Source organism: Rhipicephalus sanguineus, chromosome 6 (genome assembly GCF_013339695.2).
Source record: "Rhipicephalus sanguineus isolate Rsan-2018 chromosome 6, BIME_Rsan_1.4, whole genome shotgun sequence".
NCBI classification, from domain to species: Eukaryota; Metazoa; Arthropoda; class Arachnida; order Ixodida; family Ixodidae; genus Rhipicephalus; species Rhipicephalus sanguineus.
Window position 1 is genome coordinate 167,641,381 of NC_051181.1, and position 26,778 is coordinate 167,668,158.

General features: G+C 47.0%; 1 protein-coding gene across 3 annotated transcripts in view; it reads right to left on the bottom strand.

Moving 5' to 3' along the window:
- Positions 1-26,778, bottom strand: part of LOC119397022 (zinc finger protein 277) — a 118,134-nt gene that overhangs the window by 27,550 nt on the left and 63,806 nt on the right. The window contains exon 12 of one of the 3 annotated variants that reach the window (XM_037664442.2): positions 20,670-20,794. The exons of 1 other annotated variant lie outside the window; for it this stretch is intronic. In XM_037664442.2, the coding sequence (XP_037520370.1) occupies positions 20,670-20,794 (125 nt within the window). The remainder of the gene's footprint in view (positions 1-20,669; positions 20,795-26,778) is intronic. One more of the 3 variants, XM_037664446.2, reaches the window with a different exon arrangement.

Consider the following 26,778-nt stretch of genomic DNA (forward strand, 5'->3'; position numbering starts at 1 on the left):
ACGTTGAAATGAACAGTGTACCCCGTCTCCGAATCTGCCAAAACCCAGAAGTCGTATCCCCATTTGACCACTTTGTCCCTCCCAATACCGGACTGACCTTTAGATTTTCACGATTTTTTCCATCCACGGAAAGGTTCCGACGCGGTTGAAAAAACAGCGCGGATGAATCGTTCACATGTGGCAAGGCAGCGCCCGTGCGCCGCTGCGCAAAATCGTACATAGCTGCCAAACGCCCATAGTCATTGTGCAAACCTCTCATATATCAATGTGCAATAAACAATCAACCACTTCTGTGAAGACACGTTTCACTTTCGTGTTATACCGATTCCTGTGACGGAGGGGTCAACCATTTTTTTATTTGTGCTAGTAACTAGTATATGTCGCACAAAGTCCTCAGACATTTCATAATACCAACTGCATTTGCAACAAAGACATGCACATGGCATGTGGAAGTGATGAAATATGATATTACAGTACAAAATGAACACAACGATCAGAGGACTAGCATTTTGATAAATTTATAATTACTGCTAATCAATTATGGGCAAATGTCGGTTGTCATGTTTTTGCTCACCATAACATGGCCTTCTTTATAAAGGTGAAATGAGCAGGAGAAAGTAAGTTTGCCAGATGTTATCACACCTATGAAACTTCAGCGAGAGCTGACCAACTCTTTATGTGGATATTCTGCACATGTCTGTTAGGCTGGAGAGCCCTTTATGGGATTCTCTCTTTATAATGACCAATGCCATCCACACCAACAGCAGCAGCAGTGTGGCATAGTAATGGCCTCAATAATGGCAGCCTTGATACCTCACACAGTAGGCCAAATGGCTACTCGAAAAACCATGGTGTCAAATCTAGATGCATCAGTTCGGTTCACGTTCAATGTGCCCCAATTTCATTCTATTTCAGCTTTGATTAGGAAGAAAAATTACAAGTTTGTCAACTGCTTTTGTGTACTGCAGACTCAAGTTCCATGACCCAAGTTGGAACATGCAAGCTATATATACACGAAACCTGAACACCCGACTTCCTGCTACTCTCATGAATTCACAAATGCTGTAGAACACCATTTGTCCAACCCCTTCATGTCTGCAGGTGTGTGACAGATGCACTCCCATTTCTTATGTGCCCGATGGTGAGATCTTATTACATGTGTCGTTAAGGTACGAGCAAACAGCGTTAGACACAGAACGGTGCTAGAATGACAGACAAGGTGCTGATGTCTGTCACTTATGACATCGACAGGGGACAGTGATAGAATGAGAGACAGGGCGGTGATGTCTGTCAGTGCCCTGCCTGTGGTTCTATCACCATCCTGTGTCTAGCGGTGTTTGTTCCCGTCTTACTGATGTACCAACCAGCCCAGTTAGGTGCGCTCCTACATGTCTGTAAAAGTGACGTTGAGGTTGCTCACATTCCTGCGCAGAAAGCGAGGAATGCACTTGAAGTAGAAAAGACAAGCTGCCAAAAGGTCTTTCTTGGCACTGATTACAAGATACCCTGTGGCCAGAGGTGTGGTCGAATAGGTGTTTGGCTGCTTCTAATTTTGTAGTTGCCATTACCTAATGTACCACGAACCGCAGACTAGAGAAGCCACTCGGCTACCTGCATTTTATGACATTCCTTTACATGCGCTTAATTCACTTCAGCATCTTTCACAACGTAAGAAGTCAATGTCAGGAGTTCTGAAAGAGGGAAAATGTACAAAATTAAGCTCCACGGCCTGTTCTATCACTCATAATGCTTAAAGGGCCAGTAAACAGGTTCCGACTTTTTTTTTTTTACACACCCAAAACAAGCTCGCCAATTCGAACAGTGGACCGCGGCGAATCCGGCGATCACATTTTCCGAATATTACAGCGCTGTGCGCCGCGCAGACCCTCCATTTCGAAAAATCCCCGCGCTTCTTTCCTTCGCCTGACCAATCCCCCTCCTACCCGCAGTGACGCAAACTTGCCCATGGGCAACTTGGCGTACCACTGAGCTCGCCAGTTAACGTCAGTTCCTGTTCCCACCCACCGATACGAAACTGCGCCTTGTTTCTTGGCCCTGCGGTGATGCGGTTTCGGCCGTGCAGTTGTCGGGTTGGCTTCCCAAGCTCGGCCAGGGGGCGCTGCGTCGCACGCGTTTCGCCGCCTTTCTTGCAGAAACCGGTCGCTCCCTCCCCGCACCTGCCTTTTGACTGCACTAGGTCTCTTCGATTTGGCTGCACCGGCGGCACCAGTTCAACGGGTGCAGCACCGTCCTCCTCGTTTTGCTGGTGCGCGCGCGCCCGCTGCACCAGTTCCCTCGTTTTGTCGAGGTGCAAGCGTAGTTCTGCACGAGTTCTCTGCCGGCCTGCACTCGCTCAAGAGGAGGTGCAAAGAAGTGCAGCATGGCGTGCGCCCCGTCCTCCTCCCAAGCTTAGAGCAGACGACGCTGCGTGTTGTTGTTCAGGGCGTGCAAAAGCAAGTTAAACTGCTGACTCCGACGGGCAATCTCAGCCACGTCTGTCTTTTCGGCAGCTATTAAAGGAGCACTGACATCAAATTTACGCATGTCAAGATTTTTGCATCCACGAGTAGTTATCTACCCCCTAGTAGCGATTCACGACCGAAAATGCAACTGAGGGACGAATAACTATCTGTTTTATTGATTTATATCACCGGTATCTAGCACGATTCAAAACGGCCAGCAAGCCTGCCATTTCTTAGCGCTGGCAGCGCTCCCTCGCGGTCAATTCCAGACCGCGCCCAGTTTACCACTTGTCCACAGAAAGGAGTGACGTGAGGATCAGCGGCTCAGCTAACATTTCGTCTGCTAGGCGCACGCGTTCAGTCATGCCTTGTCACTAGCATCGCCGTCGTCGCCGTCAAAAGTGTCGACTAGTGTTGAAGACGGCATTCTGGAACTTAGAATCACCGCGATACGCGACGTCGCGAATCATTTTCGCTTCGACGCTTTGCAAAACAGCGATTCGAAAATGGACGCTGTTCCAAGCAGCAACGAGGAGGTGCCCGGGGACGCACGCTTGGGCCATACTCGCTGGTGTGTCTCAATTAGATATATTAGAGAATTTTAGCGTGCACAACATTCCGGTATACGCAAAGGGGTCTATGGAATATCGGCATAGCGAATGCACACCAGCAGACAAATAGAATACGATAGGTTTCTACAATAACAATTCTGCGCCGCCAGATGGCCCCACCTATCCGGCCTCTCACGATTACGGCTGCAGCAACCCGGTATTACGCAAGCGCAAGGAAGTCCACGGACGAACTAACATTCACTAATAACGCTACATACGTGTTACTTGTTAGCGATGATATTTATCTATAAGCTGCTCCACTTCGATAACTTGTGGTCGTGTTGGCGTGTACCGTACCTGTAAGGACACGCCACGCACTTTCCGCTTTTTCCGCGCCTCGACGAGCAGGTCCGTACTACGCAGCGGTTCCCCAACATGCTGGCACGTAGTCGCTCCGATTGATCGCACTCGCGCTGAGTATCACACGACAAATCTGTCGATACGACACGATGAATCGCAGGCACGGATCGGGACAGCCATGGCTGGGAGTGAGAGACTGAGAGCCGGTGAGAGTGTCGCCTGGCGTCGGCGGCAGTCGGCGGCACATTAAATACACTCAGATCGTCGACGTCATTGTTACTAGCGTATCATCACTCAGGATGGTATGGTCGGAATGTATCACACTTGTTACGTAGCACTAGTGTCGATGTCGCAGCGTGATCAATCTTCCGTTGAGCTCTCGTACGCTGTTTGCCCTCCAATAAAAATTACTTCCACGCGACAGACGCCATTCAAATTTGGCCAAGGAGACCTATGCATACTGAGCAATCGAATGAAGGGCACATCTCGACTTTGAAATTTGATGTCAGTGCTCCTTTAAGGCGGATCTTTTTACATCTCTCGTGAGCAGAAAAATTCACCGTACTTGACGGCAATACGAATGGTACACAAAAAAAAGTAATAAAGATGTGGCGCGACTCGCGAGCTACGCTCTCAGTTCGCCTTTGCGAAATCGTGAAGCAGTCTTCTAAAAAACTTTTCAGTTTATAAATGTATTCATCATGCGAGCGTGCGTATACATGTGTCTTAATGGTCTACAAGAATTGCACAGTCGTTCTCTAGTCTAGCGTGCAAAAAAGTGGCGACGTCAGTAAAATTCTTTGAGCACAAATTTGCGAGCGTACACTTTCCTGGATAACTAAACTGAACTTTCGCGTTAAGCCGTCTTAGCGTCGCTCAAAGAAGCCCAAATATTTTTTGTTTTTTCTTGTTGTATGGCCTCGCACGCACTTTCACAGGTCGAAACCAGCAAAATTTTCCACTGAACCAGTCAAACGTCTCTCTAGATAGTCTGAACAGTCTCTTGAAATCACACTGATGGAACATGCCGACGACGTACTCGTACCCGGGAACAGGAGTTACATCTTCACGTACCAACATGCAGGCGACCAAAACACACACACCGTCAAAATCATCCTCGGAGTCGTCGTGAGGGCAGTGGCGTACCAACTCGTTCGCGAGTGGGGGGGCTGGCGTCGCTCACTCTGTCCGCCGTGTGTGTGTGTGTGTGTGTGTGTGTGTGTGTGTGTGTGTGTGTGTGTGTGTGTGTGTGTGTATATATATATATATATATATATATATATATATATATATATATATATATACTATTTGAGGCTTTTTTTATATTCATAGAGCTGATCACATGACTTGCTTTTCAAAACACTTTGCTTTAAATCAAGGATCAGGAACAATCTGCACAGATTGTGCAGGCTGGGATACCGCGACAACACAGCAGTGTATAACATTTTGGAAATATTACCGTGAGGTTTAAAAAGTACGCCCGAATTTAACCTGATCATCTGATCATTCCATCAGCAAACTTCCCAGTCTTAGTTTGGCGTTGTAGATACGATGAGTATGAAGAACCTGCTATCACTCTAGTACCTTAAATTCTCACGTATCAAAAAAAAAAAAAAAACATGTGGCTAACAAAGCAAGGTACTTCGTAGAAGTCTTCGGGATAAGCCGAGTGCCAATTCCTTTACTGTTAGAGCCCTCTAATATAAAGTCTTTCTTAAGAAGAAGACCAAGTTCAGTCGATTAATACTTAAGCAAACCACATTGAGCTGGTTGTGTATAGTTATAACATTATAAATGACTACGCATTTATATACTAGGTGTCGTTCCTTGCCCTCCTACTTTTCGCAGCTTGGGTGGCGGGTGGACGGAAAAGCAGTGAAGTGGCCCTTTACTCCTCCCCGCCGGTTCCACCCAAGTAAATAGCCTACGTGAACTGTGTAGGCTCAAATCTTCCCTTAAAAATATGGGCGATCATAACGTTAAACTACCCCGCATTGTTCCCTTCCGTATAGGTCGTTAGCTGTTAAGGATCGGTCGAAATTTTCTGAGTCATGCTCACCGCACTTGCTCGTAAAATGACGCAACAAATGACGCGTAAGTGATCCACCACGTAATTACCACGTACGCATGACTGCGTAAGAAAATAATAATAATGAACTATTTTCAATACGGCGTATTGTTTGTCATTGGTTCTTCGCTATTCGTCAAAAATTTTCAATGTGCCATAAAATCGCCTCCAATTGCTAATTAAGCGACGTCACAAGTCTGCGAAAATTCGCGGCGTTAAAATGAAGTGTGCACAATAAGCAGCACATTACTGTGCCGAACAATAAATCATTTTTTTTTTTTCGGAATAGCAAGGCAGGGTCTCTTTCTGAGCGTAATTTAAGAAGGCTGCCCACCAATCACATTGGCAGCGGCTGCTTATAGAAGCGGGCGAGTTAAATTCATATGCGTAAAATAGATACTTTCAGTTGTGGTATAACGATGTCGAGGTGTTTCTGCGCGTGTACAACTCTCTGTGAACTCATCGTTGCCGACAGAGACGTAGAGAGAGAAATAAACATTATTAGGAACAGACACAATCCTTTGCAGGTAGGCAGCCTTCTTAGTCCAGAAAACCGTGGACGCTGATCATCTTTCTGGTGAGGTAGATCAAGTAACGGGGCAAACTTGTAAGCTGGGCTTCTCAATGTACTCAAGTCCAAAGTCTTGTTACAAGCCACCACGATCACTGCAGGCTACAATATGATAAGCCAAGTGAAGCAGGCTAATCAGAGAAAGTGGGAATCTATTTCAGCTGTCATGGCTAGGCACAACTAAAATACTGCACACTTCTGCACACTCAACTCACAACAGCTTGAATATGGAGCAGTGGCGACGCTATTCGTTTTTAAACAAAGAAACTGAATTTCTTGAAAAAGGAGAGTGTTTGATCGGGTTATAAAAGGTTTACTGGTTCCCGTCCATACTTGCGTCGCCGATTGCTTAAATTTCAGGCCAGGCAGGACAAAATGAAACCATGACAGATCGCTGTAATGTTATAGAGCCCCTGCTGAGCGATAGCCTCCTCTGCAATCTCGAGCGCAAGACGCACAAGCGTGGAACAGGCAGCCCGCACCGCAGGTAGCCTACACTGCGTGGTCATGACACACGGAGGACAGTCGTCACAGCAGAATCGTAGGAAAATTTTATTACAAAATTACGTTATTGCTGTGTTCAAGTAAAACTTTGCCTGACTAGTCAGTTTCCCAGTCAGCAGCCGACAATAACCACTGTCGAAAGGGGGGGGGGGGGGGGGGGGGGCTAGCGCTCCCCTTGCCCCCACAGGTAGATACGCCTATGCACGCAGTCCCATCGGTCGGTACTGGCAGCGGCGGTAGGTACGTGTGGCCAGCTTCTCCGCAATGGTAGCAGAATGGGCGGTGGTTGGAGGCGATACTTTTCCAAGCCATGGAAAGTGCTAAGTGCTCACCACCTAATTATTTGCTGCTGCGTGAAAGGTTAGATTTCAGCTCCGTTATCGTGCATAAACGATGCTTTGAGAAATCCTCTGCGTGCTACAGAAAACTGCGTGAACTAGAATTCACGTATAACCACTGTCGAAAGTGGGGGGGCTCCGCCCCCCCCCCAAGATTTCTCAGTGGGGGGAGGGGGGGCTAGCGCCCCCCTTGCCCCCCCCCCTCCCCCCCGGTGGATACGCCTATGTGTGAGGGCCGTCGCTGCAGAGTCGAGCAGTTCCATACGGCAGCTAGTGCCGCCGCGGCAGTGTTTTTGGTAAACAACACCAGGCCTGCACCTGCATCTTCGTTTTGGTGGCAGCCGCCGCGTGGTGGTGTCAATAGTGTCGCGGCTGCACCGGCACTTGCTGAACCGGTGCTGCGAGCTCACAGCCCCGCTTCGCACCGCCACGGCACTTTCCAGAACAAGTGCAGGCAGTGCAAGCCAAATCGAAGAGACCTACTGTCTCAGCACGCACCCTGCACGCGCTGTTTTCTGCTCGCCGTGCACGTACAGCTACACGTGTCACTTGCTCTGAAGGTTTAGAAAGCTCCCAGAGATGGAAAAAACGTTTTCACGGTGGGAATCTCACCAGAGGAGGACGGTTGATCGACCACCTTTTCGGGACCGAGCAGGTCGTCAAGGACGATGCTGCTTGTGCGAGCGCTACGTGCGTGCCGATGCTGAACGGGCACATTACTTTGACATGAATAGGGAGGTGACTGCGCGAGTTCTGTAATTATGTTACCGGTAAAACGCACATTCGTTGCGGCAGTCGTGTCTACTCGGAGCTGTCAGCAAACATCCAGCACGCTTTCGCGTGCGTTTTCTATTGATAACTTTTCGATTGCATGGATGCCAAGTTTGTCGTGCGGCTTTAAATTTATTATGAGCTCAGTGTGAAGAGCATAAATTTACATCTGCCCTGTTGAGTCACTGGCTGCATCGCAATGCGCAGTGTTCACTTTCGTGGGATTTTCGCTTTTGCCGAGGTTTGCATCGAATGATAACAACGTCGGACGCAAGTCACCTTGGATTTTTTTAGAGCTCCCTTTGACAGCATAATGATACGCGCAAATATATATATATATATATATATATATATATATATATATATATATATATATATATATATATATATATATATACGGACGTGTTTTTCGTGGGCTCCGGAATGACAGCGTCAGATAAGTGTTTTTTTTTTTTTTGCATGATTCGAGCTTGTTTTTTTTAGTTAAGCCACTAGATTGCAGCTTAATAGAGCTTACAACTTTGTACTGTTGGTACAAAGTGGTGTGACAGTCGCTTCGGGTGGTTTTTTGTTTGTTTGTTTGTTCGGCCACCACGTGGCTGAAAGGTGCACAGGTGCTTTGAAGTGTAACATACTTGCGGAGTTTTGTGATATCATTTGGCTTTAAGTGTATCTAATCCGCCGTGTGAACGATCTATAGCCATGGTCAAAAAGACCGTAAAGTGTTCAGTATGCGGAATGGGGCGGAAAATAGAGGTTTGTGAGGATGAGACGACAGAGAGAGCTGACGCCAAGTGTAAGCAATGCGAGTTAGAGGCGAAAATGGAAATAATGATGGCCGCCCAGAATGAGCTCATGGTGAGAATCTCCGAGATGGAGAAAGCGGTAGCGACAGAGCGGGAAAAAACGATGGCTATGGCGGAAAGGCTTAAGTCAGCCGAGGAGGGATTAGCAAAGGTAGCCATGCCAGCAAAGGTAGCCATGGTGAACAAGGAAGCAAGCGACAGCGGGAACAATGGGGCATCGACCCCCCACAGTGGTAGGCGCGAAGGGGCAAACAGGTTTGGAAAAGACAGGTGCAAGGGTCACAGGACCCACCTTCCGCGAAGTGGTCTTGGGAACGGGAGGGGACAAAACAACAGCAGTAGCACGCGCTAGTAACCGGGGCAGTGGCCAGGTGCGGGACAGTCCAGCAGAAAAGTCGGAGCACGTGATAATCGCCGGGGACTCGAATTTAGTTAGATGCGCAGAAGCAGTCAAGGAAAGGGTGAGAGGCGACAAACGAGTTTTAATAGGGAAGTTCCCGGGACATGGGCTGGGATCAGTGATGAGACAAGCTAGCGCAAAACTCGCAACTAAGGCTAATGGACGCAACCTCGTGATAATCGCAGGAGGTCTAAACGACGTCTTGAATGAAGAATCAGCCGAACTAGCGACCACATTGGCGAAAGGGGTCGATGACATGCGCGCCATTTCCCCTCAGGTGCAGATAGTGGTATGCACAATACCGGAGGTACCGGTGCGTGACTGCAACCTGCAAAGAGCGGTTGTCGACGCAAACAAAGAGATATGGCACATGAGTCGAGAGAAAGGCATCGAGGTAGTGGAAATAAACAGAAAGGTGCACAGGTGGGGTGGTTTTCGAAGAGACGGAATACGCTTCGATAGGAGGCTTGGTCATGAGGTGGGTTGGCGACTTGCAGGACGCGCAGTAGCTTTTTTGGGGGGCACGCGGGCCCTTCGGTGCCCAGGGTAGCTTGTAATGAGGAGAACAACCAGGGGGACTCTTTTACAGGCAGTATAGCGAAAAACCAGAGAAAAGGTAAGAGAAGGGAGAAGGCGCGTGTTGCAATTAGTTACATTAACATGCAGGGTGGCAGAAAAAAGGCAAAATGATTAGAGATTGAGGAACAGTTAAACAAGGAACAGATAGGTGTTTATGCGGTTACAGAAACACACCTTAGAGACTTGAAAGAGCCACCACATATTGACAATTATATTTGGGAAGGATGTAACAGGATCACATCAGAAAGGAGAGGTGGGGGTGTTGGAATGCTAATTCATAGCAGAACAAAATGGCATAGAGTGAAACAAACGTGTTCAGAGCACATATGGGTGTCGGGCACAGTAGGTGGAAATAAAACGTGGCTAGGTGTAGCTTACTTGTGGACGGGGAATAACTGCAGAGAAAGGAATCTGGAGATAGTGAAATGCATAAGCACCGATATTAAAGAATTTGGTCATGATGCCGAAATAATCCTTCTAGGGGACATGAACGCTCACATTCGTGACCTTGACGGTTATTCAGACACCAATGGCAAGTTATTGCTAGATCTCTGCGAGCAACATAGTCTTGAGACGTGGGGCCTAAGTGTGAGGGGCAGATCACGTGGGAAGTCGGAAACAGGCAATCGAGCATTGATTATTGTCGCATGACAAAAGGAATATATGACAAATTTAGAGAGATGAGAATAGACGAGGAAGGCATTAACAGCTTGGGTAGTGATCATAAACGCATAATATCACAAATGGGATATAAAACTGAAAATAAGAACATAGAATCAAAGTTTGGCAGCTTGTATCTAAATGACAAATAACAAATATAGCCGCAAGAGTCAAGGAAAAAGTAGACGAACTACCAGGCAAAGACTGGAAGTATAGTGAGCTACTACATGTAATCACGAAAGAAATGGAAAAAGAGAAGAAAACTATTTGTTGAAAAGGCAAGAGAAAGCCAAAAAGTTGGTGGAACAAAGGAATCCGGGAGGCGATCGAGAAGCGACGTGAGGCATCACGGGAGCACAGACAGGCAAAAAAGGAGAAGCGGCCACAGGACGAAGTCAACCAAATATGGGAAATATAATTAGAACAAAAATCCATTGTGCAGAAATTAGTCGAGGCAAAAATTAAAGGTGAAAGTGAACGCTGGATGACAGAGATTCGCGAAAAGAAGGCCGCGCCTAGGATATTTTGGAGCCACCTAAAAGCGCTGGGTAGGAAGTCTGTCACAATGCAACAACATATGGTAGATGAAGGAGGAAACCAATTGGAAGGGTATGAAGCGCTAGGTTACATCCGAAAGATAACAGCCGATTCGTTTAAAAAGGTCGCCCAGGGGATTCCCCCGGTGAGTAAAAGTACGCAAAGGAGTGCAACCGACGAAGATGTAGTACTAGAGACTTTCAATTGGAAGAAGGCCGAAGGAAAAATTCCTAAGCGCACTACTCCGGGCTTAGATAGGGTTCCCGTCAGCCTCATTAACGAACTCGGACATAAAACTAAAGAAGCACTGCTGAAAGCCGTAGAAAAGTGCTTACAGGAGAGGGAAATACCAGACAGTTGGCGAAATAGTAGAATGAACTTAATCTATAAAGGCAGGGGAGAAAAGGATAACATTCGCTCGTATAGACCGCTAACCATTACATCGGTGCTATACAGGTTGGCGCTGCAGGCAGTAAAATTAAAAATAGAAGCGTGGGTAGATCAATATGATATTTTGGGAGGACTTCAGAATGGATTTCCAATCGACAGGCGGTTAGACGATAATCTGTTTGTTCTTACCCAGTGTATAGAAATATCGAAAATAGAAAACGGGCCCTTATACGTAGCTTATCCAGATATCACCGGGGCGTATGACAACGTTACTCATGAAATTTTGTGGGATATATTGAAAGAAGTGGGCATAGGGGACGACTGTATACAGCTTTTGAGGGAAATATACCGAGAAAATACAGTTTGTATAGAATGGGAAGGAATAAGTAGCAAGGACAGCGTTGAATTTAGCAAGGGGCTGAGACAGGGATGTCCTTTGTCCCCGCTGTTATTCATGCTGTACATGGTGAGGATGGAAAAAGCGCTAGAAGGTAGCAACATTGGATTTAATTTGTCACACAAACAGGTCGGCACGATAGTTGAGCAGAAGCTTCCAGGTCTATTTTATGCTGATGATATTGTCTTATTTGCGGACAGTCAAGATGATATACAGCGACTGGCAGATATATGCGGAAGGGAATGTGAGGCTCTAGGACTAGGATTTAGTGCAACAAAATGTGGATTGATGGTATTCAATGATTACGAAGACCATGCGGTCATAATAGAGGGCCAAAAAATACCCAGGGTAAGCGAGTACAAGTACCTCAGAGTATGGGTAAATGAGGGGGACAGATATATGGAGGTACAAGAGAAAGCATCGGTAGCAAAGGGAAAGAGGAATGCTGCAATTATGAAGCACAGAGCTTTATGGGGATACAATAGGTACGAGGTGCTTCGAGGGCTGGGGAAGGGTGTGATGGTCCCGGGGCTTACATATGGGAACTCAGCGGTGTGCATGAAGTCAGAGGTACAATCAGGAATGGATGTAAATCAAAGGACGGTGGGCCGCCTCGCGTTGGGCACTCAAGGGAAGACGACAAATGAGGCTGTAAAGGGTGATGTGGGATGGACAGGCTTTGAAGTGAGGGAAGCTCAGAGCAAAATGAGATTCGAAGAGAGGCTGAGGAAAATGAAGAAAAGCGTTGACACGCAGTGGAGAAAAAGAACTAGGAGGCTCACCAGTAAATATACGGCTAGCAGTGCGGGCGATATGGTAACAAGGAGCATTAAGCGGAAGGTCAGAGACGCGGAGAGGACTTATTGGATGGCAGCGATGGAAAAGAAGCCGGCTCTGAGTAACTACCGAAAGGGAAAAAACGAAATAAGGAGGGAAAGGTTTTATGATAATTCAAGGGGAAGCACTTTGCTGTTTGAAGCAAGGTCGGGCTGCCTTAGAACGCGTAGTTATAAAGCGAGATTCAGTAACGAAGAAGAACAATGTACATGCTGCGGGGGAACTAAGGAAACGATGGAACATGTACTGATTGAATGTGGCGATATTCACCCAGGTATACGTGTGGGCACGAGTCTACATGAAGCCTTGGGTTTTAGGGACAACAATGGAAAGCTGAACACGTCTGCGATAGAAATAAGTAAGAGACTGTTAGAGTATTGGTGGCAGAAAAGTAGAGATAAAGTACAAAAAGAAATAATGGGGAAAAATAAGGTCATTCTGCCTTAAAAGGCAGAGAGATGGACCGTGAATTTATATTTTTTGTATAATAACATAGATTTAATCTGTGTAGATAAGGTATTAAGTCAACTTGAAACAAGGAAGTTTTTTTTTTTTCTTCGAGCCTGGTGGCAGACATGTCACCGCCCCGTTATAAAGGGGACGCTCAAAGCATCCATCCATACATCCGCACTTGGCCTTCGACATGAGCAACACGTAGAAGAAGCATTGTTCACTTGTTGGCTGCAAATCGAGCGGAGAGAGGGGGAACCTCTGGTAGCTCGGACGGGTCGCGCTTGCTTGGTTTTCCCATTGCACGCGCGGCAAGCGGGGTTCTTTTCTCTCGCGCCCCTTCGTTGTCTTGCATTGTGAACTGTCACAAAGGTCTAAAAATACCGAAGAGCCGAAAACTGCCCGTAAAGTTACGGAGCACGTACGACAATGTAAACAATAAACAACCAGGGGCCGCAGCAAGCGGTAGTGCATAGCGACTGATCGAGCTCGCCGATGACGTCAATTGCTCCCTCCCTTTGGCGGAGAAGGGAGGCGAGGCAGCGCTAAAGTTTGAAACCAGCTGAAACGGATGTTCGAACCCCTGTAACTTCCTCATTATAGCACGTACTCACAAAATTCTTGCGGCAGCATTTCTCTTCATTACAATTTTTGGACCTCGGAGTTGTTTACTGGCCCTTTAAGCCAGTGGCGTAGCCAGAAATTTTGTTTGGGGGGGGGGGGGGGGGGCTGGCATGCCAATATATATATATATATATATATGGAGAGAGAGAGAGAGAGTGTGTGTGTGTGTGTGTGATGATGATGATGATGATATATGTTGTTTAATGGCGCAAGGGGCATTGATGGCCAAAGAGCGCCAGGAAACGGTGTCGGATGGGAACAATGATGATGTTTAGTGGCTTATAAGGGCCTAAGATTCTGCGCACTAAAGGTGCGTAAAACATATATGTAATAAAATCATGAGAGTGGAGTGAAACGTGCATGGTGAGGATGAGTTTTGGGTGATCATGACGCTAAAATATAGAGGTTGTACTAGCACGGATGCCTCGTCAGCGCCCATGGTCCTAAGGGCCTGGAGGCAGGTGCTCTCTTTTGATGTAGCATCCGCAGCAGCAGCCTCCCTTAGGAGGCCGTGCTACGGATCACCTGCGTAGATGACATGAAAAGTACGTATGTCCTTTAAAAACGCATTCAATGTATCATATTTAAAAAGAGGTTCTCTACCTATGAACATCGCTGGATGAAGGGGTATGTGTTGTGTGAACGCCAGTGGAAAGTGTTTTTGTCTGTAAGCCTCTAGCTCAGAGCATTCAAGGAGTATGTGATGTACGGTAAGTGGATGGCCACATCTGTCACAGCTGGGTGGGTCACCACCGGACAAAAGGTGTGTGTGTGTGCTGTGTGTGTGTCCTATTCTAAGCCGACAGAGAGTGACCTCTGTATGGCGTGTTTTTGATGTAGGTGGCCAGTTACCGAGGCGTGGTTTGATCAGGTGTAACTTGTTATGCGTTTGTAGGTCCCATAACTTTTGCCAGTAAGCCCTGAGCTTTTTCCGTATGTTTGGTTTTAGGTCCATCACAGGGACAGCAACTGAAGAGATTGCAGCGCTTACGTTGGTTGACTTGGCCAGCTGGTCAGCCAACACATTTCCTGCGATGTCACGGTGCCCTGGCACCCAGCACACGACGATATGTTGCTTGGACGCGTACGCCGCGCAGAGTATTGAGTAGAGGGACATAATTACCGGACTTCTATGTTTTTTTCAGATTTTTCAGCGCTTTCACGACACTCAAGGAGTCAGTGTATATAACTACCCTTGGTGTATTCAATTCTTTAATGTGTTTAACGGCTACGAATAACGCGTAAGCCTTGGCTGTGAAAATGCTTGTGCTAGTGGGTAAAACGCCAGCATCCGAGAAAGATGGGCCAACCGCTGCATATGACACGCCAGCATGGGACTTGGATGCATCAGTATAATATTCTGGGCAGTCATATTTATGTTGCAGCTCTAAGAAATACATCCGAATGTGTGTAAGGGGCGCGTGCTTTGTGACAGCTACGAAGGATGTGTCGCAGTCTATAAGCTGCCACTGCCATGGCGGGAGCTGCATAGCGGGGCGAATAGGGTGGTATTCAAGCAGTGGGACATTTGTTTCTTCAGCTAGCTCTCTAACGTGCAGTGGGAAAGGGCGTGCTATTGTGGGCCTATTGCGAAAGAGTTGAGAGCTGGACAGGTCGTTGATAGTGGAATATGCAGGGTGCTGACTGTTCGCATTCACTTTAAGAAAATATATGAAAGAAGAATACGTTCTCTGCAGATGGAGTGACCACTCGTCTGATTCCACATAAAGGCTTTCAACAGGGCTTGTTCTAAAGGCACCTGTGGAGAGGCAGATACCTAGATGGTGAACTGGGTCCAGCATTTTTAGAGCGCTTGGCTTGGCAGAGTGATAGACTATTGCCCCATAGTCAGGGCGTGAGCGTACAAGGCTTTTATACAGATTCATGAGGCACTTTCTGTCGCTGCCCCACACTGTGCGTGACAGCACCTTTAGGATATTCATTGTTTTCATGCATTTATTCTGAAAGACCTCATTTATTCTTAAGGTGTTTTATGTGCGGTACAAAGGTTAACTTCGCATCCAAAATTATACCTAGGAACTTATGTTCTGTGTTTACGGGCAAACGCTCACCCTTCATGACTATTTCAGGATCAGGGTACAAGCCTCTTTTTCGTGAAAAAAGAACGCAGGTGCTTTTCTGTGGGTTCAATTTGAACCCGTTTTCATCAAGCCCATTTGGACACCTTGTTAAGAGCAAGCTGAACCTGTCGCTCACAGATCCCAAGAGAGCACGATTGAAAACCTATCTGCAGGTCGTCAACGTATACTGAATAAAATATACTACTTGGGATGTACAGACGAAGAGAATTCATTTTTATAATAAAGAACGTACAGCTGAGCACCCCACCCTGTGGCACTCCGGTTTCCTGTATAAATGTTCGGGACAAAACATTGCCCACTCGAACGCGGAATGTGCGATCAGACAGATAACTTTCAATGACATTGAACATATTACCACGTATACCCATGTGTGAGAGGTCTTTCAGTATCCCAAACCTCCAGGTCGTATCGCAGGCCTTCTCCATGTCGAGGAATACAGATAGGAAAAACTGGTTATGGACAAAAGCTTCACGTATGCGTACCTCGATACGTATGAGATGATCGGTGGTGGATCGGCCTTCTCTGAACCCGCAGTGGTATGGGTCGAGCAATTTGTTTGATTCAAGGAAGTGTAGTAAGCGGCAATTAATCATTTTTTCAAATACTTTGCATAGGCAACTTGTTAGCGCTATGGGTCTGTAACTTGATACAGCAGAGGGATCCTTTCCCTGTTTCAAAACTGGGATTATAACAGCCTCCTTCCAAGAAGAGGGGATCACACCCGAGAGCCATATAAGGTTGTAGAGAGTGAGGAGGGTTTTTTGCGTTTAGGAGGGTAGTTGCTTCAACATTTCGTACATTACGCAGTCAGAACCTGGGGTAGATGTGTTACAGCAGTTCAGTGCTGTTTGCAGTTCTGCTAAGCAGAATGATTCGTTGTACGCCTCATTTTTTGCAGATTTTCTTTCCAACTTCTGTTGTTCTATTCGTGCTTTGTACTCTTGGAAGGTTTCGGAGTAGTGTGAGGAGCTCGATATGTGTTCAAAATGTGTGCCAAAAAAATTAGCTTGATCCTCCAGGCTTTCTCCGAGGCTATTTACTAATGGCAGGGAGTACGTTTGTTGGCCCTTAATTTTCTTCACCTTATTCCACACTTTTCCCTCGTCTGTGTACGAGTTGATACTCGATATGAACTTTGTCCAGCTTTCTTGTCTGGCTTGTCGGCGCGTTCTCCTTGCCTGCGATTTGACCTCCTTGAAATGTTCCAGGTTTTCTGCTGTTGGGGAGTCACGAAACAACGCCCACGCTTTGTTCTGATTCATCCGCGCTTTTCTACATGCATCGTTCCACCATGGAACTCCCCGCTTAGAACCCAGGCCGCTTGTTTGGGCAATACATTTTGATGCGGCGTCAAGAATAAAAGCTGTAAGATACATGACAGCGTCATCTAAGGTCAGAGCGGACAGCTCAGTCCATGTCATGTGCGCAAGGGTTTTGTAGCGTTCCCAATCAGCTGAGTCAACCTTCCATCGAGGAACCTGCGGGGGCAGTTGGTCTTTGGTCGGCGTACTCAGGATGATTGGGAAGTGGTCACTCCCATAAGGGTCTTTCGGAACGCTCCATTCAAAGACGGGTAAAAGGGAAGGCGATGAGATGCTAAGATCTATGGAGGAGTATGAGTTGTTTGCAAGGCTAAAATACGTAGGCTCCTTCTTATTTAATAAAAGACATAAACTAGACGAAAAAAGGAGCTGTTCAATGAGGCGTCCTTGCGCGTCACAGCGAAGATCGCCCCAGAGGACATTGTGTGCATTAATATCACCTAGAATCAAAAAGGGTTCTGGGAGTTCATCTATTAACGATTCTAAATCGCGTCTGTGAAGCTGATGATGTGGTGGTATATACACGGAACATATGGTAATGAGTTTGTTAAAAAGTACAGCTCGTATGGCCACTGCCTCAAGGGCCGTCTGGAGCTTCAAATGGTGGCATGCTATACTTCTATCAACTATAATGGCCACACCGCCAGACGATACGACAGCATCCTCGCGGTCTTTTCGGAAAGTAATGTATTGCCGGAGGAAGTTCGTGTGTTTTGAAGTTAGGTGTGTTTCTTGCACACACAGCACTTTCGGGTTGAACTTACTCAGAAGTTCATGGACATCGTCTAGATTTCTAAGTAGTCCTCTTACGTTCCACTGTATGATGTTGTCCATGATGGGAAAAAGGGTGCTGTGTGTAAAGTGGACGGAGATTGGCTCATTTTACGGGGCCTTTGTTAGGCCCTGTAATTGGTGTTTTGTCTTTTTTGGAGCGGTCGAGAGAAGCTCGCCGCTCCTTCGGCGCTTCCTGCGCCGTTTGGCTTGACATAGTGTCCATAGCCTCTTGCGAGGCCCTGGACACCCGCTCGACAGAGCAGTCTGTGCGTCTCTTAGACCTCGCCTCGGTGGACGAAGTCTTTGCCCCCACCGAGCTGGAGGTCGATAAGACCCCCTTGGCCTCGTGATTGCCCTGGCTGCTGCCAGAGCTTGTGGAGGCCACTGGTGTGGACAGGTTGAATGTGGGCAGGGCAGCGCTAGCTGCTCCCACCGAAGGGGCAAGTGGCGTTAGCCTGGGCACGCTAGGCGTGTTCCGGGCTACTGCCAGGGCCGTTGTGGTGCCGCCCCTCGTTGCACCACTTCGGCGAAAGGTGTTTTTAGTGGAAATATTGACGAGATCCGTTGTCTTGCTTCCCGAAACGTGATGTTTTCCTTAACTTTTATAGTGATTATTTCTTTTTCTCTCTTCCAGGCTGGGCACGCTCTGGAGTATGCAGGGTGGCTTCCTTCGCAGTTTGCACAAAGGACCTCGTCATGATTGCAGTCGTCAGCACTGTGACCAGTTGTGCCGCACTTAGCGCAAGTCAGCTGCCCTCGGCAGCTCTGAGATGCATGTCCAAAGCGCTGGCATTTGAAACAACGCCTCGGGTTTGGAATGAACGGTCGGACATTGAGTTTCACATATCCAGTTTCAAAAGTTTCGGGTAGGGTGGTTGAACTGAAGGTTAGTATCAAGTGCTTCGTTGGAATTTCGTTGTTGTTACGTCTGATTGTGATGCGTTGGACACGTGTCACACCTTGTTCTTTCCATCCATTGAGGAGTTCTTCTTCATTCAGTGTCATCAAATCTTCGTCCGACACCACGCCCTTCACTGTATTCATGGTACGATGTGCGCTCACAGAAACAGGTATGTTACCAAAGGCTACGAGGTGCGAGAGTTTATTGTACTGTTCCTTATCCTTTAGTTCGAGGAGCAGATCTCCACTTGCCATCTTTGTGGCCTTATAACCGGTTCCAATGGTCTCCTTTAGGCACTTGGCAACAAGAAAGGGTGAGATTGCTCTAGCTTTCGTTGACGATTGTTCGCAGTGGAGGACATAGAATTTCGGGAAGGTTTCTTTGTTTTTGGGCCAGAGGAGTGAAGTTACGTCGGTGCGTACCCTTTTCGGGGCACGATCGGTTGCTGAAGGGGTCGAGGATCCCATGGGAAAAAGTGGATTTTTCGGTAACGGCGCCTACCACCCACCACGAAGCCCAACAAGGGGGCGTGTCAGAACATGTGTACAAGTCTGCGCAACGCCAGTAGTGCGACGTTACTATAACCCAATATGGTTTACCCTAGGTTGGGTAGCCACACAAGGTTAACCCTTGCCGCCACTAAAATTGGAAGTGACTCGAAGATAGGAGAGGACAGGAAAGGCTGAAAGTGAGAGAGAAAGACGAAGATGAGGGGAGAGAGAGAGATAGGAAAAGGCGACTGCCGATTTCCCCTGGGTGGGTCAGCCCAGGGGTGCCGTCTACGTGAAGCCGGGGCCAAAGGGGTGTGTTGCCTCTGCCGGGGGGCCTTAACGGTCCAAACACCCGGCGTCTGCTCAACCCCCAGGATCCCCTTTTCCCCGGACACGGCAAAGCCACGCACGGCTAGGCGTGGGAGGGGGTCGAAACCCCCCCGTTAGCTCGGGTCCGTGGTGTCGCTACACACCAAACGCCTGATTGCGCAGACGCCCCTGCGGTGTGTGTGTGTGTGTGTGTGTGTGTGTGTGTGTGTGTGTGTGTGTGTGTGTGTGTGTGTGTGTGTGTGTGTGTGTGTGTGTGTGTGTGTGTGTGTGTGTGTGTGTGTAAGCCAGTTTGGAGGCCAGTTTGAAGGCCAGTTCACACACTTCTCTTACTCTTTCACCGTGGTCAAGGTGCCCTTCCAGTACGCTTTTTCACAGCTCTAATCTCTATAGTTCATTTATTGTGAAAGAGGACAAACAGTAAGTGTTTCAAGATCACTCATTAAAAGAAACAATGTTTTAATCTTGCATATCAATTTGAGGCTGATTCAAGGTTTACCGATTTCTTACAGCACCTATTATACTTACATGGGAAGCACTGAATAATACATTTTTTGACAAAGATAATCAGAAATATTCAGTAAGCACAGCCATCAGCACAAGCTTTTTCCATAGGACCATCTAAATTTTGATAATTTCTGAGATTATATGTGCCAAACCACAATATGATTATAAGGCATGCCATAGTGGACAACTCTGAAAATTTCAACCATCTAGGGTTCTTTAACGTGCACCTAAATCTAAGTACACGAGCCTCTAGGACTTTCTCAATTGAAAATGCGGCCGTCGCAGCCAGGATCGAACCCTCGACTTTCTGGTCAGCGGCCAAACATCCTAACCACTGTTGCCCATGGTGGCGGTCATCTCAAGTTTTAGGCATAAATTTTTTTTTAAGTATTAGGTCTTCTTGTGCTCATCTGATTTCTTATTATGCAGAATAAGTAAATTCTATTATTATAACTTACGTCATTGCATGTTATCCTTTCTGTGTCAGTGATAAAACTAGCAGTCAAGCAGATGGAACTGTGCATAAGGCCCATGTAACCAAGTACTCAGTCATATATCATCATGAACATGAAATGGTGTCACGGCTGTGATAACATGTCACTGCTTTCAGTTGAGCCTTCCTTGAACAGGAATTATTTGGTGCAGCACTGAACTGGCAGTTACTCAGTGTAAATGCATATACATATGATGCTGATGTATTGTTTGACTTATTTTATATGCAAGTGTAAGTAGCTTAAACATTTCCTGTAAATACACTTAGGCACAATTAAAGGTGCTACTGCAATTAACATGAAATGGCAACATATGCTAAGCTCAATTCAATGCCTTGTAAATAGCCATCATGTACTAGCAAGCTGCTTGCAAAGCCAGACAGCTTCGATGTACCAGTTAACTATCTCAATGAACAAAATAGAGTATGTTTGATTGAATTCTTCCTTACTGTGGTTGGTCCCAGAACGACTTGTTGATGACAATATTGTCATGCACACTGCAGGATAAGTGAGACCGGAGTTGAGAATGATTGTGGAACCTTTCCAAGCACACGAAACAAACATTCAGATAGATCTGTTGAAAAAAAGATGAACAAAAAGCGCATGAATCCATGCTAGAGGTTACAAAGGCAGTGGTGGAAAAACAATCTCATTATTTGGTGCAGATGTTGGTGCAGCAAAAAGCAGATTTGGCACAATGATAAGCAGTTTTCGAGCAGCATGTACTTGTTAACTAAAATGGTCAATAAGTACTACAGAGCCAGTTTACATGTATAGGTGTGGCTTTTGGGATAAAAATCACCAGGATAATTTCATATTTCCTTATAAGACAGAATTTTCTTGTGCTCAAATTGTGTATAAAGTCGTGTATGCAATTTTGATATGCAGAAGCAGTTTGCACAGCCACAACAAGTGAGCAAAAAAGAGAACAAAAGATTGTGAAACAAGCATGTCCAAGTGCAGTGATGGAGGCAACATTTTACTTTTTGGAGCAGATTCTGGAGCTGAAAAAAATGCTGCTTTGGAGCAGCCATAAGTGTTCTTGGAGCAGAAAAAATGCTAGTTTGGAGCAGCAATTGGCGCTTTTGGAGCAGATGGCAAAATATTCTGAGCGACTCCTGGAGTTTAAAGCATCATTTAAGCATCTCATAAATATTAATATTTATTATTAAACATATTGCACATACAATAATCACAGTCAAACCCACATATATCGAACTCGCTAAAAAATGGGAATTAGTTCGATATAAGTATGGGGAGTATGCACTGAAACTGAGCCGCAATGTGGCACTGCGGTGCCCCGAGCTGGGCGCCCTTTTGAGGTTGTGGCCAATCGAGTCGTTGGAGTGGCTGTGCTAGCATTCATGCTCTTTTTTTTAATGCATATTGACAGTGTAACCAGTCCTTTTGCTCTGTCATGTTAATGCAGTGAAAGATGCAGCTCAGCGATTACACAAAGTCGCTGTCTGACACCGAGCACAAAAGGTACATCATCAAAGTCGCAAAATGCGATGGCGATGACCCCTTGGCGCTAAACAACAATGGGGCTCTTCGATTTTCCACTTCTGGCTACCCGCGGGCTGCCAGAGCCAGCCAGAGCGCGCTCGTTTTTCTCGGGTTGCTCCGACCCCCCCGCGGTGCACTTCCGGTTGGCGTTCGTTTTTCTCGGGTTGGACGGTTCTGGCGACCCGCGGGGAGCCCGAGGGTCGCCAGAACCTTCCAGGACAATTTAGTCGTGGAAGCTCTCTGGAAGGTTTCGGGCTAGCAGACGCCGAAAAGAGACGATACGCGCTCGCCGCCATCTTTGTGAGGACTCGACGGATTGCAATGCGGGCGCTTGCGGACTACATACACCTTTGCTTGTCCTTACGCTCGGGCCGCTCGGCGCCGTTCCGCCGTGCCGTGCGAGATGGCGCGATTACGAGTGGCGGCGAGCATTTGGAGCTAATGTTTATTGCTTTTCTTATGTGTCCCGTGAAGTTTCCTTCCGTGAACAACGCGGCGAACGTCGCGTTCTAACCATTCTAATTGCGTCGTGCACATGTCCCAAAAGTTATGTACACGTTCGTATGAACGCATGGAGACCCCTTTCGAGTTTATTTTTTTCGTAGTAGTATTCGATTGTGGTGTCGTATGTGCTTTATGTGCATTTAGCTGAGACGATTGTGATCGAACTAGCTATTTCGCTCCGTCGTATCTTTGCGTGCGTGAACCCCGTCAGAACTTAATAACTATTTAACTAGGTCTTCGATGTTGATAAAATGCACTGATCGAATAAAAGCGATCGCGACGTTGTTTTTTGTGTGATGTTCGTTGGTCGCGAACGGCGTGCGAGCGTACTTCGATCTACGGGCCAGTATATGAGGTATGGTATTATGTTATGCTACGACGCGTCGATGTGAAAAACGAAGATGAATTCAGAAATGTATACATCCTTTTGTTGCTTATTTCATCGTCGGCTTTGTCTTTTTCCACTTCTTAGTAAGGATTCCATGCAGTATGTACGCGGTTATCACCTAGTAGCTAAAATAAAAGCTGAGCTAGTACATGAGATTTTTGGAGTGCCACTTCAGACTGGAAAAGAGGCTCGCAACATCTGCCAAAACGAGTCGAAGACGTGTCACACGGAAGTTTATTTTAGATATAACGCGCACTCGTGGCACCCATACCGCCGCGTGTCTCAAGTTATGACTAAACGCAAGCTGGTCAACGCGTGTGTGCGACGTAGTACGCGATAGATCCTCGAGCTCTTTTGGGGACACGATTACTTTCGCGAGATTTTCGCGTCGTGTTGTGCAGCGACTGTTACACGTACTAAGCAGACGTGAGCTGGTTAAGCCGTTAGCGGCGCGGTAGCTCACCTTGCATCGCTTTCGTGGCGCCGTGCGCCAGCTGTCTGCTTTGTTCGCGGACGGTGCGAGTTGCGCACGATTTTGCGAACGTACGTACGTGATCGTATCCCAAATCCGTATGCTCGAGAATATCGCTTCAGCTCTTCAGCGAACCTAGCCACATAGTTTCAAGCGGGCAACGCAGAAAAACCAACGCGCACGCGGCGCAAAGTTTCGTTTGCTGCCACGGCGGTAGCGTTTGTTTACGTTTAGGCTGGCTGTCCCAGCGTTCGATTTTGTAATCTTGGGGCAGCTTCGGGTTGTCTCGGGCTTCCCACGCACGTGACCAAGACGCTACTTCCTGTCCCGACCGGAACTAGCTGGCTGACCCTCTGGCTATCTCTGGCTGCCAGAGAACTGCCAGAAGTCCGAAAATCGAAGAGCCCCAATCATTTCACGAACTACATCGGTTCTTATCCCAGTGTACACCGAGCAGATATCAACGACTATCTGGTTCCCGGGACAAGCTTCGTGACGTGGGAGCAGTTGAAGAAATACAAAGCCCTGGAGGCTCATAATTACGTCACCAGCAGTCTCGTGGAACCACAAAAGGGGAAGTTTTCATCATCTTCATTGCAGAGGTAGGTTGTACATAATGTGCATGTCAGCAGCTTGGCAAGTCTTTCTAGCTATCCGTAAAGGTAGCGATGTGGCCAGTAATCGCTGACATGGCGCCTAGCCCATTTCACTTTCTTGCTGCTATCACTAGATCAGCAGCCAAGGCATCAATGTGTTTCTCGTGTTTTTGGCACCTGAGGTCGTGCTCATAGTATCTAATCGTGTAAGCTTAACGTTGATTTATCTTACTGTTGCTGTGCAGGTCCACGACTCACAGGCCTTCAAAGAAAAGCCGCTGCTGCTGTGGCTACTGATTAAGGCTGAAGGAGAAGTTCTGTGCACGCACTGCACGTGCATGGCTGACTTCGATGAGGCGTACTCACACATAGGAGCAGTGCACCCCACAAACTCAGTAATGCGTCACCGAGTCGTCCAGGTCTTCGTGACAAATTCTGTTCAGCAATAGAGTTCTGCACCATGACGACAGCTCAATTGGATTTGCACGCTGTCCTCGTTTGACTTTCGACACGACATATAAACCTATCCGCTGAAAGTTCTCGTTGTTGGGCTTGTTTCTTGTGCAGTTGGAGCAACCATAAACCACGCAGTTGACCATAGTCAATTTTGTGCACCTCGACGCTCGACAACGTGCTGCTGCTTGGGCAATTTTACATGTTTATGCAGCACGCAGTAGTAGCGGAAACTTCCAACGCCGCAGTATTGTAAATGCAACACACGAGGACACGGAAGGCAAGGAAACACCACACAACACCCATCACATAAACACAGTGGCAAGCATATGTCAGCTGCTGCCTGACAACCTCAAAAATGGCGCCCAACTCGGGGCACTGCAGCACCACATTGCGGCTGAGTTTCAGTGCACACTCCGTCTAATTCGATATCAAACATTTACAAAACCTACCGTAGTTTTGGTGTGACTAAGGTAAGAGTCTGGGCTCCTTGGTGTGACATGGCACAGGTTAAATACTCTGAGAAGACAGAGAAGAGGCTTGACACACACAAGCACTCGTGTGTGTCAAGCCTCTTCTCTGTCCTTGTCTTCTGCACATTTACCCTGAGTGTGTTCTTTTGGTGCGCAAGTTGGCTTCACAGCACTGCTTCACGATAATGCAAGGAAGACGGCTTACAGCAATGCATGGGGAAGCTTTCTGGTTTTCATTTTTCTGCGGTTTCTAGTTGGGGCTGCCGGTTATATGCCGGGACAAATTGTAGGTGAGAGAATATGGCATCGATGTAAACAGCGACTTAAGGGACTGTCTACCGTCCTTCATTGCTTTTCTGGTTTGTACTGCAATAGAAAGTGTACCGTCTGAAGTGTCCAACCTTGCAGTGGTTTCTCTGGAAAGTGAGCAGAAATTTTTAAAAGAGAATTTTTCGATCTGCGTTCGGTCTTCTTCCATAGCCGTGAAACATGCCCACAACACTGGTTTGTGGACGCGATGACGATTGTAGTGCCAGTAAAAATTAAAACCGAAAGCACATGTGATTTCTGTAGGATTACTTTATTTTCGCTGAACAATAATGTAATGAATGTAACAGTCATTTTCAGCGCGCTAGCGGTTAAACGAAGCCCTTACTGTACGATTAAAGGACACTTGTTTTGCTGTAATTGCACTCAATGCGTTTATTTTGGCACTGCTGCCGCAATCCAAGTTGATTCATCAAAAAGAGACGATAAATGCACGCCTTCACAGCACAGCACATGTGAGACATCTTAACAATACAGCGGCACAGTACGACCATCGCGGAGGTCCGCATGGCATAGCGCATGAGTTGAAGGAGACGAAACTAAAGACGGCACCGCAAGCAGCACTACCGGGCGCCTTTTTTTATGCGTGAGAAAAAAAAAGCAAGAAATTACTCTCTGACACAACCGAAGGCTGCCTCAAGTGCATAGAATTCAATTTCAAGTTATACATGTTTGTTTTTAAGCAATATGATTCTACCTGCGAGGATTTCTTGTCCTACCAGTAGATTTACCACATCGCTGTTGGGTGACGCTAGCGGTCATTCTTTCACGATTTCAACATCAAATTAAAAATATAATTCCTTTTTTATGGGACAAAAGCATGCTCGTTGCCGCCAATGTCATGAACGATCTTTTCATTTTCACCACAATCAGAAAATTTTTTCCGAGCGGTAGACAGTCCCTTTAACATCTTCAAACGCAGCTGCGCATACTCGTTGGGTGACGAAAGCCTAGACTGCCTTGGCCCTAATGTTGGCGTTTTCTTTCAATATAACACTCGGCGTGCTTCTTGGAATGCTGTACGCAGAGGTGACATCAGACTTCTTTTCTCTAGGTTCGACTGAGTTGATTATTGCCAGCTTTGCAGAGAACAGCCAGGTTCTTCCATTTTACAGCAAACATTGCGTAAACAAAGGGAGTTGACAAGTGAACGGCGACACCGCACGACGAGGAATCGTGGGAGAAAGCACACGATCGCAAACGATTGTGTCTACTCGGGGCATCTTCCTAATCACTCGCTCTCCCCCCCTCCCCCCATAATTAAAAGACAACTTCTTGGGGCGCATTGCACTGCCCGATGTTCGATATATCAAGTGTTCCAGCTATTACAGCAGAGCTGTTATGCTCAAGCTTTGCCGTGTGTCTTACCAAATTATCACTATCATGAACTGGCATGCGCTCTCTTTGTTCTTTTTTGGAGGCCGGACGCCGGGACGGCAAATCACAGGATTGACGGGAGCTGCGGACACCGGTTTCCTCTTCTTACTTTTTTGCTTCGCTGCCAGAACATAATAATAATATCTGGGGTTTAACGTCCCAAAACCATGATATGATTATGAGAGACGCCGTAGTGGAGGGCTCCGGAAATTTCGACCACCTGGGGTTCTTTAACGGGCACCTAAAGCTAAGTGCACGGGCCTCAAACATTTTCGCCTCCATCGAAAATGCAGCCGCCGCGGCCGGGATCGCTGCCAGAACATGTGTGCCGATTTGTCCAGCATGGGATGCAATAACTCTGATGAGCGAGAGAACAAGTACAGAGAGAGAAAGAAATTCTTGGCGAGCCACAATTTGAACCCACGTACCCAAGGTCCGAAGACGAGCGTCATAACTGTGGTG